General features: G+C 37.5%; 1 protein-coding gene across 4 annotated transcripts in view; it reads right to left on the bottom strand.

Annotated features, from left to right (window-relative positions):
* The window catches only part of nlrc5 (NLR family, CARD domain containing 5), a 62,880-nt gene that overhangs the window by 19,317 nt on the left and 31,374 nt on the right, over window positions 1-12,189 (bottom strand). For all 4 annotated transcript variants that reach the window (XM_041795712.1, XM_041795714.1, XM_041795713.1 and 1 more), the window contains 12 exons: window positions 11,756-11,839; window positions 11,310-11,399; window positions 9,500-9,547; window positions 9,386-9,415; window positions 9,211-9,294; window positions 9,037-9,120; window positions 8,521-8,610; window positions 8,249-8,308; window positions 6,056-6,139; window positions 5,847-5,930; window positions 303-392; window positions 100-165 (listed from right to left, as the gene is read on the bottom strand). In XM_041795712.1, the coding sequence (XP_041651646.1) occupies window positions 100-165; window positions 303-392; window positions 5,847-5,930; window positions 6,056-6,139; window positions 8,249-8,308; window positions 8,521-8,610; window positions 9,037-9,120; window positions 9,211-9,294; window positions 9,386-9,415; window positions 9,500-9,547; window positions 11,310-11,399; window positions 11,756-11,839 (894 nt within the window). The remainder of the gene's footprint in view (window positions 1-99; window positions 166-302; window positions 393-5,846; window positions 5,931-6,055; window positions 6,140-8,248; window positions 8,309-8,520; window positions 8,611-9,036; window positions 9,121-9,210; window positions 9,295-9,385; window positions 9,416-9,499; window positions 9,548-11,309; window positions 11,400-11,755; window positions 11,840-12,189) is intronic.

Here is a 12,189-nt window from a genome sequence, read left to right as displayed (position 1 = left end):
TATAATAAGCTAAATGTAATGGATCAGTAACAACTCAAATAATGCTCTTAAGGGCATTATTGTAATTTGCAAATATCTTTCATTAATTTAATGTCCTACCTTAGAGTTTTTTCACTCCCTTCATCTTGTGTGAACCAGATGAGACACCTCTGCTTGTCCTCCAAACTAGGAGCACACATCAGAAAGTCAAATACAAAGATAGGGATAAAGGCATCGTTTTTAAAGCGCACTGAAGAGTTTCAAACATCTGTTCCCTTTAGTTCATTCTTCTTTTATCACAGTGTGACAGAAAATGGACTCACCTGAACTCTACACCTGACACGTTATCACAGACACACAAAGTGTTGACCAAGTCCACCAGGCTCTGCTGAGTCAGGCTGTGGCTGCTCAAACTGTTGAAAAGAAAAAAAACATTTCAACAGTATATCCCTAATATTACAAATCATAGATGATGTTTCACATCTGACAACAATGTATCTGTATTTTTTAAAAGAAGGATGCATAAAACTAAATACTACATCCTGCACTAATTATTCCTTATTTAGCCACACGACTAAAACACCACTATGCAGTATAGTGACAGAAGGGGAGAGAAGAATTAGCCTGACACTCCAGATAGACTGTTTCATAAATCTACTGCATGGATATACAGTCGCTAGGAAAAGTATGTGAACCCTTTGAGATTTCTTGGATTTCTGCATAAATTGGTTATCAAATGTGTTCCAATCTTCATCTAAGTCACAACAATAGACAAACACAGTCTGCTTAAACTAATACTATGCAAAAAATGACATGTTTTCATGTTTTTATTGATCAAACCATTTAAACATTCACAGTTCAGAGTGGAAAAAGTATGTGAACCCCTAGGCTAATGACTTCTCCAAGAGCTAATTGGAGCCAGGAGTCTGCCAACCTGGAGTCCAATCAATGTGATGAGATTGGATGTGTTGGTTAAAGCTGCCCTGCCCTATAAAAAACACACACCAGTGTTGAATTTGCTGTTCTCAAGAAGCATTGCCTGATGTGAACCATGCCTGGCACAAAAGAGCTCTCAGAAGACCTACGATCAAGAATTATTGACTTGCATGAAGCTGGAAAGGGTTACAAAAGTATCTCTAAAAGCCTTGATGTTCATGTTTCCACGGTAAGACAGACTGTCTACAAATGGAGAAGGTTCAGCACTGTTGCTACTCTCCCTAGGCATGGTCGTCCTGCAAAGACAACTGCAAGAGCACAGCGCAGAATGCTCAATGAGGTGAAGAAGAATACTAGAGTATCAGCTAAAGACTTACAGAAATCTCTGGCACATGCCAACATTTGTGTTGACAAATCTACAATAAGTAAAACATTTAACAAGAATAGAGTTCATGGGAGGACACCACGGAGGAAGCCACTGCTGTCCAAAAAACACATTGCTGCACGTTTGAAGTTTACAAAAGAGCACCTGGATGTTCCACAGCACTACTGCCAAAATATTCTGTGCATACATTAAACCAAAATTGAGTTGTATGGAAGGAACACACAACACTATGTGTGGAGAAAAAAAGGCACAGCACACCAACATCAAACCCTCATCCCAACTGTGAAATATGGTAAAAGGGCCATCATGGTTTGGGGCTGCTTTGCTGCCTCAGGGCCTGGATGGATTGCTGTCATTGACGGAAAAATGAATTCCCAATTTTATCAATACTAGGGCTGTCAAAGTTAACGCGTTAAAATCGCGTTAACTCAAATTACTTTTAACGCCACTATTTTTTTGTCGCACGATTAACACATGCGCATTCTGTGTGACCCTCGACCCACCCCATAGTTTGTCAGATCAGAAAGTGACGCCGTCGTGATGTGGTACAAGCGAGCAGAAATGGATAAAGGACAGAGACTTTTGAATGACAGGTTCAGCTTTCATATCATGCCTGATAAGACTTAAGTTATTTTCTCTTTCAGTTGACAGGAACTGAGTTATCAGGAGTTTGTACTAGTAGAGTCTTAAACACCCCGTACCACTCGCTGGCCGAGCACACCGCTAAAGCAGAGAGCTGCCCCCCTCACCATGCTGGATTGTTTACGCTCAGACAACTGTAAGCAGTGATGGACTCGCTATCTGGCATACCAGGCATTTCCTGGTGGGTCGACGCACTTTTGGGCCAGTATGATTTATTCATTTATTTATATCTGCTATGAACTACAGCTGCGCTGACCCTTTATATTGACCGTTGACCGGTCCGATCACGTCTCATAAAGGTCTATTTACTCCCGCTCCCATGCCAACTCAGCTCCTGCTTGAAAGTGAAAGTATTCGGACAAAATGAAACTTACTGAAACGATCGACTGGAACATTAAATAAACGCCAAATTAAAAAAACAAAACAAAACAAAACAAACAAACAAACAAAAAAAAAAAAACAATCAAGATGCTGCAAAAGTGTCAAAGACTGCAGTCCCTATAGGAGGGTCTAACGCTGGTGAATATAGGCCTACAGCTGCATCATGAGGAGGAGGAGGAGAAAGAGCAGCAGAGGCTGGTATGTAACGGGGAGCAGAGGTTATAGGTGAGCCTGAGAGTGAATGAGCTCTGTAGAGTATCATAATTGAAGCTAAAAGGCATTATTAGACTGTGGGTCCCCTTTATTTATGAAGAAAAAAATGCTTGAGTAATCTGTAGTGTAATTCTCTAACTGTATTTAGTCTTTTTGTATCATCCTGGTGTGAGTCCTGTTGAGGGATGATTGTGAGTCTTTATTTCCTCCATGTGAGACCAAAATTCTCTGCTTTAGTGTGAAGGATCCAGGAATGATCTTTAAGTGATTTGAACTTCACTGACCATGCTCTTTATGTCAATGTGTGATGATTAGATCTGTTATTCTGTGTTAAGCTGCTGAGAACAGAGGAGTTAACTCCTACAAGTCTGTGGTATTATTCAGTAAATGTTACATTAAGGTCAGTATCTTCATCTATTGTGGCTTGGTGGGCTTGAGTTTACCATGTTATGCTCTCAGAAGATTTTTAGAGCATTCAGTATCTTTGAGATTAGACTAGAAAATTTTCTGGACATTATCGGTTGTGTTTTTTGGGTTGTTGACATGAACAAAGATTTGCATAAAAAAAGTATTGTTGTCCACTCATGTTGATAAGGGTATTTAAATCTTGAGAAATAGTCCTGTAAGGGGCATTTAGAACAGACAAAAAAAAAGTGTGATTAATTTGCGATTAATCACGAGTTAACTATGGAATTTGTGAGATTAATCGCGATTACAAAATTTTAATCTATTGACAGCCCTAATCAATACATTTTACAGGAAAACTTAAGACCATCTGTCCGCCAACTGAAGCTCAACAGAGGATGGGTGATGCAACAGGACAACGACCCGAAGCACAGAAGTAAATCAACAACAGAATGGCTTCAACAGAAGAAAATATGCCTTCTGGAGTGGCCCAGTCAGAGTCCTGACCTCAACTCGATTGAGATGCTGTGGCATGACCTCAAGAGAGCAATGCAAACCAGACATCCAAATAATATTGCTGATCTGAAACAGTTTTGTAAAGAGGAATGGTCCAAAATTCCTCCTGACCGTTGTGCAGGTCTGATTTGCAACGACAGGAAACGTTTGGTTGAAGTTATTGCTGCCAAAGGAGGGTCAACCAGTCATTAGCCTAGGGGTTCACATACTTTTCCCACCCTGCACTGTGAATGTTTACATGTTTTGTTTAATAAAAACATGAAAACATATCATTTTTTGTGCAGTATTAGTTTAAGCAGACTGTGTTTGTCTATTGTGAATTAAATGAAGGTCGGAACACATTTGATGACCAATTTATGCAGAAATCCAAGAAATCTCAAAGGGTTCACATACATTTTCTAGCAACTGTATTTCCTGATGACAGAGTCTGGAAAATCAAGGTAGGGAGGCATTGCTCTGTATGTCATAACCTGTATGGTTTATTGGTATAAGGGGTAAATTAAATGTTATGTAATGTCTTTTCCTAAAAGACTTTCAATAAAGTAAGATATTTTAAATGTTTATTTTGATCCATAAATCAACAGCAGAATAGTTGCCTAAAACAGCTTACAGAATGGCTCTTCTAAAAGATCTGTTACTATTTCAGCCTCATACAGAGTGCTCTAACAATCACATAATGCTCCCTTTTGAATTACTTTTCAACTCGCAATTATGATAAGGCCTTTGGAAAATCTATCTGGAAGAATAGTAAATGCTATATCAAACCATTCAAAAAATAAAAGGCAGTCAATGTTGTTCAGTTGAAACATTAAGAAAAAAATAGGAAGAAATGCTTAATTTATTTAATATAAAGCTTGATAAAAATATGACTGGTCTTCTTTGTTGGACTATTATTTCCATGCTTGTTTATACTTCCATTAATACCATGACTGAAACTACAAGTTTTCTAAATGCACTAACAAAGGGAGTAATATTGCTCTTTTCAAAGCAGTGGTTCGCAACCTTTTTTCCTTAGGGCCCCCCTATTCATATCCCAAAAAAAAAAAAAAAAAAAAAAAAAAAAAGGCCCCCAGGGACCCACTGGGAAAAAATAAATCTCAGTTTTATCTGTTTTCATTAAATAAATCATAACATAATAGGCTGACTTTCTTTATAAGTTCTTACATATCTGTCTATTTACAACTTATTTTTACACTTTATAAAATACAGATTTGTAAATTTTCAAGAAAAAAAAGAATTTTTCAATTATAAAAAGTTATAAATTTACAGTGAAAAAAACAACTTTAGGTCATAAATGTGTGTGAACAAACACTTAGAATTTTTTGAGATTATAAAGCAGAAAATAGCAGATTGCATGCAATAAAATCCTGCCAGATGAAACTGTTTTCATTGCAGAAGTACTGCAGTTGAGAGACTTATCAGTCAGACTACTGGGACTGATCAATAATACTTCAACTTTAGCCCAGAATCAATATATGATCATTATCATCAGGATTAGAAGAAATATTTCTGTAAACTTGGGCCAACCACCTTTTTCAGTTTGGTTCCTAGTAAATTTACAACTTTATAATGTTGTAGATACATGATTTTATATACATCAGGATTTTTGTTTATAATGTCTACATTTATGATTTTAGACCCTAAAATTCTGGGCTGATTTCTTGTTATTATCCAGCTTCATACTTTCAAAAATTACAATTTTTTCCTCAAAAATGAATGGATCCCTCTGTTTTTATCTTTTAGGGTGGCCTTAAAACACTATCATACATTATATCTCTAAAACATGATGAAAAGTATGTATATCTAATTCTGACAATGTCAGAGTAGACACAGCCCCCTGCCCCCCTTTAGATCTTTGCACCCCATTCAAGGGATGCCCAGAGCCCAGGTAGGGAACCAGTGGTTTAAAGTTACGAAATGTGTAGAGTTAACAGGAACCAACTTAATTTTGTCCTTTGTGTTCTGGAGAGACCTTTTTTTAATCAAAAAAGATGCATTTTAAAAGTTAATTTTGTTCAAAAAGTAATAATACACATATAAATGATAATCTGCTTTTTTTTTGTAATTTTCTTAAAATATCTTTCTTTATATTTATTAATTTTTTGTTATCATTTTATTTCTTCCACTTAATTAGTCATTAAGCAATGTTGTTTTATAATTTTGTTTTTTGGGGGGAGGTTGGAAATATTTGGTTGGGATTATTTGTGGGAGTTTGGTAATAAAAGTTGTGTTTGTGGACTTTTGTTGTATGCCAGCTAATGTACACATGGTGAAAATAATTCTTAAATAAATTTTAAAATAGATAGAAATAAAAAATTATATTAAAACAAATGCCTTCCACCAAAAAATTTGCATTGCTAAGAAGAATATGTCATAATATTTGTCTTACTTGACATAGCGGATAATCTTTAGCCTTGGTAGAGTGTCCAAAAAATACTTCACTTCTTCGTCTCCCAGTTGGTTGCCTGATAAACTGCAGCAAAAAGAAAGACTAATTCTGCATCCAAGCACTCAGTATATGATTACAGACTGGTTAACATGTACATTAAATCTAAAGGAAGGCTAATGTATGAATGAGACTGGGTTTTTGGCACATACTCCAGGTCTGACAGTTGGGGACCCTGCTGGAAGATCTCGAGCAGTCTCTCATAGTTTTCACTGTTCAGGCTAAATCCAGTGAACCTGTGGAGAAAAGCAGAGAGGCAGAGGCACATTCTACGTCAAGGCATTAGGTCATCAAGTTAGAAGGTAAACACAGCACAGCTTACACACACATAAGTTCTTCATTTTGAGAGATCTCTCTTCTTTAGAATTATCATTACCTGTGATCTGAGTTTCAACAATTCATCTGATTTTTGGTTAAAATATACGGTGCCGTGAAAAGTATTTTCTCCCTCTCTGATTCCTGATTTTTATGCATATTTATCACACTTAAATTTTTTGGATAATCAAACCAATTTGTATATTTCACAAAGACAATCCAAGTAAATAGAAAATGCAATGTTTGAATAATTATCTCATTTTTAAGGGGGGGGGGGGGGGATCAAAACCTATCTGGCCCTGTGTGAAAAAGTAATTGCCCCCTGAACCTAATAACTGGTTGTGCCACCCATGGCAGCAATAACTGATATCAAGCATTTGTGATAACTGGTGATGAGTCTTTCGCATCACCGTGGAGAAATTTTTGCCCACTCTTCTTCACAGAATTGTTTTAACTCAGGCATATTTGAGGTTTTTCCAGCATGAACGGTGCATTTAAGGTCACAACACTATATCTCAACTGGATTTTAGTCCGGACTTTGACTTGGCCACTCCAAAACCTTAATTTTGTTTATTTTGAGCCATTCAGATGTGGAATTGCTGGTATGTTTTGGGTCGTTGTCCTACTGCCCAAGAAGGCTTGAGCTTGAGGACATGAACTGATGTCTGGACGTTTGCATTCAGGATTTTCTGGTAGACAGCAGAATTCATTGTTCCATCAATCACAGCAAGTGGTCCAGGTCCTGAAGCAGCAAAGCAGCCCCAGACCATCACACTGCCACCACCATGTTTGACTGTTGACATGATGTTCTTTTTATCAAATGCTGTTATTTTTATGCCAGATATAACAGGCCGCACACCTTCCAAAAAGTTCAACTTTTGTCTTGTCAGTCAACAGAACATTTCACCAAAAGTCTTGAGGATCATCAAGATGTTTCTTGGCAAATGTGAGACGAGCCTTTGTGTTCTTTGCCATTTGTGCCCAGTGTCTTTCTCATGGTTGAGTCATGAACTCTGACCTTAACTGAGGCCAGAGAGGCCTGCAGTTCTTTGGATGTGTTTCTGGGTTCTTTTGTGACCCCCTGGATGAGTCATGGTTGCGCTCTTGGAGTCATTTTGGTTGGCTGACCACTCCTGGGAAGGTTCACCACTGTTTCCAGTTTTCTCCATTTGTTGATAATGGCTCTGACTGTGGTTTGCTGGAGTCCCAAAGCCTTGAAATTGGCTTTGTAACCTTTTCCAGACTGATAGATTTCAATCACTTTGTTTCTCATTTGTTCTTGAATTTATTTGGATCGTTTCATAATGTGTTTCTTTTTGAGATCTTGTAGCCTACTTCACTTTGACAGCTTCTATTTAAGTGATTTCTTGATTCAACAAATCTGGCGGTAGTCAGGCCTGGGTGTGGCCACTGAAATTGAACTCAGCTTTCCAAAAACTGTGGTTGATCACAGTTAACTGACGGGGGGGGGGGGGGTCACAAAGGGTCAGATAGGTTTGGATCCCCCCCTCCCACCCTAAAAAATTTAATAATCAACACTGCATTTTCTATTTACTTGGGTTGTCTTTGTGAAATATACAAACTGGTTTGATTATCCAAAAAATTTAAGTGTGATAAATATGCATAAAAATCAGAAATCAGAGAGGGAGCAAATACTTTTTCATGGCACCGTATGTTAGTTATCCCACATTTGGCTCCAAATGTTGTATCTCTGTATAGTTTAACAGTTAGCTGAAATCTAAAGTTATAGTTATCACTCAAACTCTAAAATTTAAACTAAAAAGGAGGATGCTCTTGCTTCTGTACTAAAGGAGAGATGCAAAAATACTGCCAGGATCTGTCTCCAGCTGTAAAAAGCCTGCTTCCAACAGTGGTGGCTGAGTTTTTTCATAATTTTTATGCCAAAGTGCATTCACTGGCACTTAGACAGAAAGTACAAGGAAGAGGATAAATAGTATACTCTGTATAGTCAGTGGTAAACCCACTACAGTTTTACTTATACAAGGAGGAGGACACCTCATTGGACAAACCTGCAGCTGGCTTGTTCAGCTTTCACATTGTAGAAAAGAATGAAGGATTCAAGCTGAGGCCTGGACAGGGATGAGGAAAAAGCAAAAATTCACTGAAATATTGTAAGCTATTAAAAAACAAATGGTAGAAAAAATGTGAGTATAAACTGCAGTGACATATCTGTCATTACTAAATCTACCAGCTGTGACAGGAATTTCACAGACTGCCTGGATACACACTTCTCTGCATGTTGCTATTGTTGTTACTAGTTCAGCACAGTATGGTTTTGTACCTGAGATCCACTGACTTCACTCGCTGACTAAGAGTCAAACAGCTGAGCAGCATCACTGCTCCAGATGTGGACTGGATGCTGTAGCTGACACTGAGGACGTAAAGGACAAGAGGATTAAAAAACTAGGAAGCACTTCATGTCCAAGTGGTTTTAGTTACCATGATAGCAAATAAAAACAAGCATATAGAGTTAGAGCTCAAGCTAATAAATAGTGAGCATCAGTTGATTATACTTCTATTATTACAAACAAGAAAATACACCAGAGATTAGGGAGACAGAAAGTATAACTGTGGAGCAGGCAGAGGCAGAGAATATGGGGGGTTTTGCACATCTGATATTTTCAGATACTGGAAAGTAGATTTACTAGTTTCGATGCCATCTGCAGCCATTTATCTTTAACCAGAGTACATACAGTATGCCTGTAGGCATATGTCTGACAGCATATTCTACAGCATAGATTCAATGCAGAGGAATATCAGGTTAACTCATTCAGTCAAGTGGGTGTGTGTGTTTTACTTGAGTCTCTGTAGCGTCTGCATCTCTGGCAGGAACCTCAGCAGGTTCTCGATAGCCTCATCTGTGAGTGAGCTGTGAGAAAAACTGGCAACACACAAAAGTAATTCAATTCAATGACCAAAATCTCATGGCAGTAGTGTGCAGGTTTGAAAAAAACATAGAAAAATATCTTACTCCAACTCCAAAGGGGAGGGACACTGGACCAACCATCTACAGACTGTATTTACATCACTTGGAAGGCATCTACTGTTGGTCAGACTTAAGAATACAAAATAAGCATTATTTTCTGTGTTATTTTTTTTAACTGACAACATGATTTATAACTGAAATCTTCCTGAGAGAACTGTACCTGAAAACTTTAGGTTGATTTCTGTCAGCACTGAAAAGGACAGCAGAGCTTAATCAGATTGTGTGTCAGACTGCGACTCAAGATGTTCAAGCTTTTTACAGGTATTTCCTTTACCTTCCACCAGGACAAAACCTCAAGATCAGCAGATTTTTGCCTCTTTCCCTGTAAAACCACCAGAAATATTATGAAAGTATGTGTCAAAGTGCAGTCTGGAAATTCTGGGACCAGCTGTAAATCGTTGGCCTCACAGAATAATTGCCTAATTTATATTTTAAAGTTTTCAGAAAAACAAGGAACAGTGAATCAGCAGCTTTAGGAGAGTAGAGTTAGGCAGATATCATAATTTGGCCCAAAAATGAGTTAAGTAATCATGCTATGAAACAAATGCAAAAAGTGGAAAAAGAATGAGATTAATCTTAATTAACTACAGAAATCCTGAGATTAACCATGATTAAAAACTGAAATCTTTCAACAGCCCTAGTTTTTAGTATACATCCTCATCTAAGAATGCATTTTATCAAATGGTATATAATACTCAAGAAAGTCTGTAAATCCTGATAAGCTCAGAGATTTCACCAAACTGTTCATTGTTATGCTTTTATTTTGTCTTTGTACTGGCTCACACTTGCAGTACTTTACCTCCTGTTGGGAGAAATCTCTTATTTTGAAAAAGAAACAAAATTCTAGTTAATTAAACATTAAGGCAGTATCTTCACAATGCTAAAAGAAATGAAGCAAAGCGAAATGTTTGATGTCAAGTGCATCACTTGCTAGAGTCATGAGTGGGGTTTTGTTGTATTGCAAGCTGTAGCAATGACTATTGCCAGCGAAGCATTTAGCTGGGACACTCATAAACATGTCAGTTTTTATCAGCTCTGGGTAGCATTGTTTTATCCCAGAAGTAGCAAAGAACCAAACTGAAAGTCTTTCTAGGCATAGATGTTTTTGCGCTTCTCCTAACCGGTCTTGGAATGAGTTTTATTCACCAACAAACTCCACTGTTTGTGAACTACAACAGGTCCTGCAGAGCTCACATTACTTATGCTATCTCTACCCCATTTAGTCTCGTTGCTTTGATTGGCCTGTACTGTATGTGACAAACAGAATGTTCATCCAATCACCTTTCAAGAATTTTTTTTAAAAGTCCTGCCCTTCCAACACTTTGTATGGGAGGTTTCCAAGATGGTTGTAAAATACATCCTATGCAATAAATACATGAAAAAGCCTATCTGGTGTGTCAGGTTAGTATTTTTAAAAGTCATTTAAGTCTTATGTAAAAAAACAAAACAAAACAAAACAAAACAAAAAAAAAACGACCACCTACAGTTTTCAACGGGCATAACATGGATATAAAAGTAAATAATTGTTAACAATTGTGTTTTTTTTTAATGTCAATGTCAAAATTTGTGATTGGAATTAAATTTAAATTTATTGTACAGGTCCAACTGACACCTTCTTATGGTCTCCTTATGGTATGCTCCTGCCTGTCCATGCTGTCTATCTGCTCCACCCTCTCTCCCAGACTCCACCAGTTGTAAATATCATGTATTCTGTGTCTCATTTCTTTTAACAGTATGTCTGATTCTGGTATATTCCAATAGGCAAGTTGGAAGTTAGAACTACATTAAACAGTATTGGATCAGGAGGTCTTTTAAAGCTGTCATAGTATTGAAGCAGATATTGACAGTTTGGCTTATACTCTCACAGAACCAAAATTCTTATTCCAGGTTGTGTGACAACTCTACACCAAGCGATAACGATTTGCTCTGACTGAAAGGACACAAGACTTTCTTAAGTCTGCTTTTTGTTTGAGTCTTTAAACTCAGACTCACACCTGTATGTTGCACAACAATGATCTATCTAGCACAGGTGCCTCATATGCTGCTTCTCTAAAATGGTCATTAAAAGGTAAAACAAAGAGTACCTGATGTGAATCTGTGTTAGGTTGTGGTTGGAGCACAAAGCACCTGCCAGCATGGTCACTCCTCCCATGGTGATCCCATTGTTACTGGCACTGAAAAAAACAAACACAAAACAATAAGCTAGGGAGAAGGGACACAATAGATCCCTTAAACAAGCCATTTATACTGGATAATGCCCCAGGGAAAGCATAGAAGCTGCCAGCGTCTGCACATTTTGTTTTCAACTTTTTTAGTAGTAGAACAGCACAGCTCCTGCCAATAAACCAAGATAAGGATAGCTCTGTCCAATACAACTAAGCATCTCATCTCTGCTTAGCACACTTCTTCATGTGTCTGCCAAGCTCATTCATTCTGCTGAAATGCATACTATGCAAGCTCATATTGCTAGGGTTTGCAATAAAGTCTCCAGGTATGTTTTTCTGATTGTTCTTTTGTGTATGGGTCTTACTTGATCTCCTGGATGCTTCTAAGACGAGGCAGGAAGTCCAACAGCTTCTTCAGACCATTGTTGCCCAAACTGTTATTAGACAGGCTAACAGAGAAAATGTAGGGTTTCAATAATAGCAGAGACAAAGACAAGAAGAAAGTAGCACACTGTTTGATACCAAAACGTGAGAAAAAAATGTAAATTGAGTATGCAGGAAAAAAACCTCTATTGCACTACTTCTGGTAGCAATATTCAAAATTTCCATGCAGACACGTGAATATTGTTTGTAAGGTACAGTGTTTAGGTTGATGTTGTGTTTAAGACTTAAAACAGGTAAAACACTATTTCAGGGGAAAATTATGCTAAAGATGTAATACTTTATTAATCTAAACCTTTAATTCAATTTCAATAATATCAAATTTTGACCACTTTGAATTTGTGCACGTTTGTTACTT

The sequence above is a fragment of the Cheilinus undulatus genome, linkage group 9 (genome assembly GCF_018320785.1).
Source record: "Cheilinus undulatus linkage group 9, ASM1832078v1, whole genome shotgun sequence".
Taxonomy (NCBI): domain Eukaryota; kingdom Metazoa; phylum Chordata; class Actinopteri; order Labriformes; family Labridae; genus Cheilinus; species Cheilinus undulatus.
Note: the sequence above shows the minus strand (reverse complement) of the source record. Positions and strands in the feature narration are given on the sequence as shown.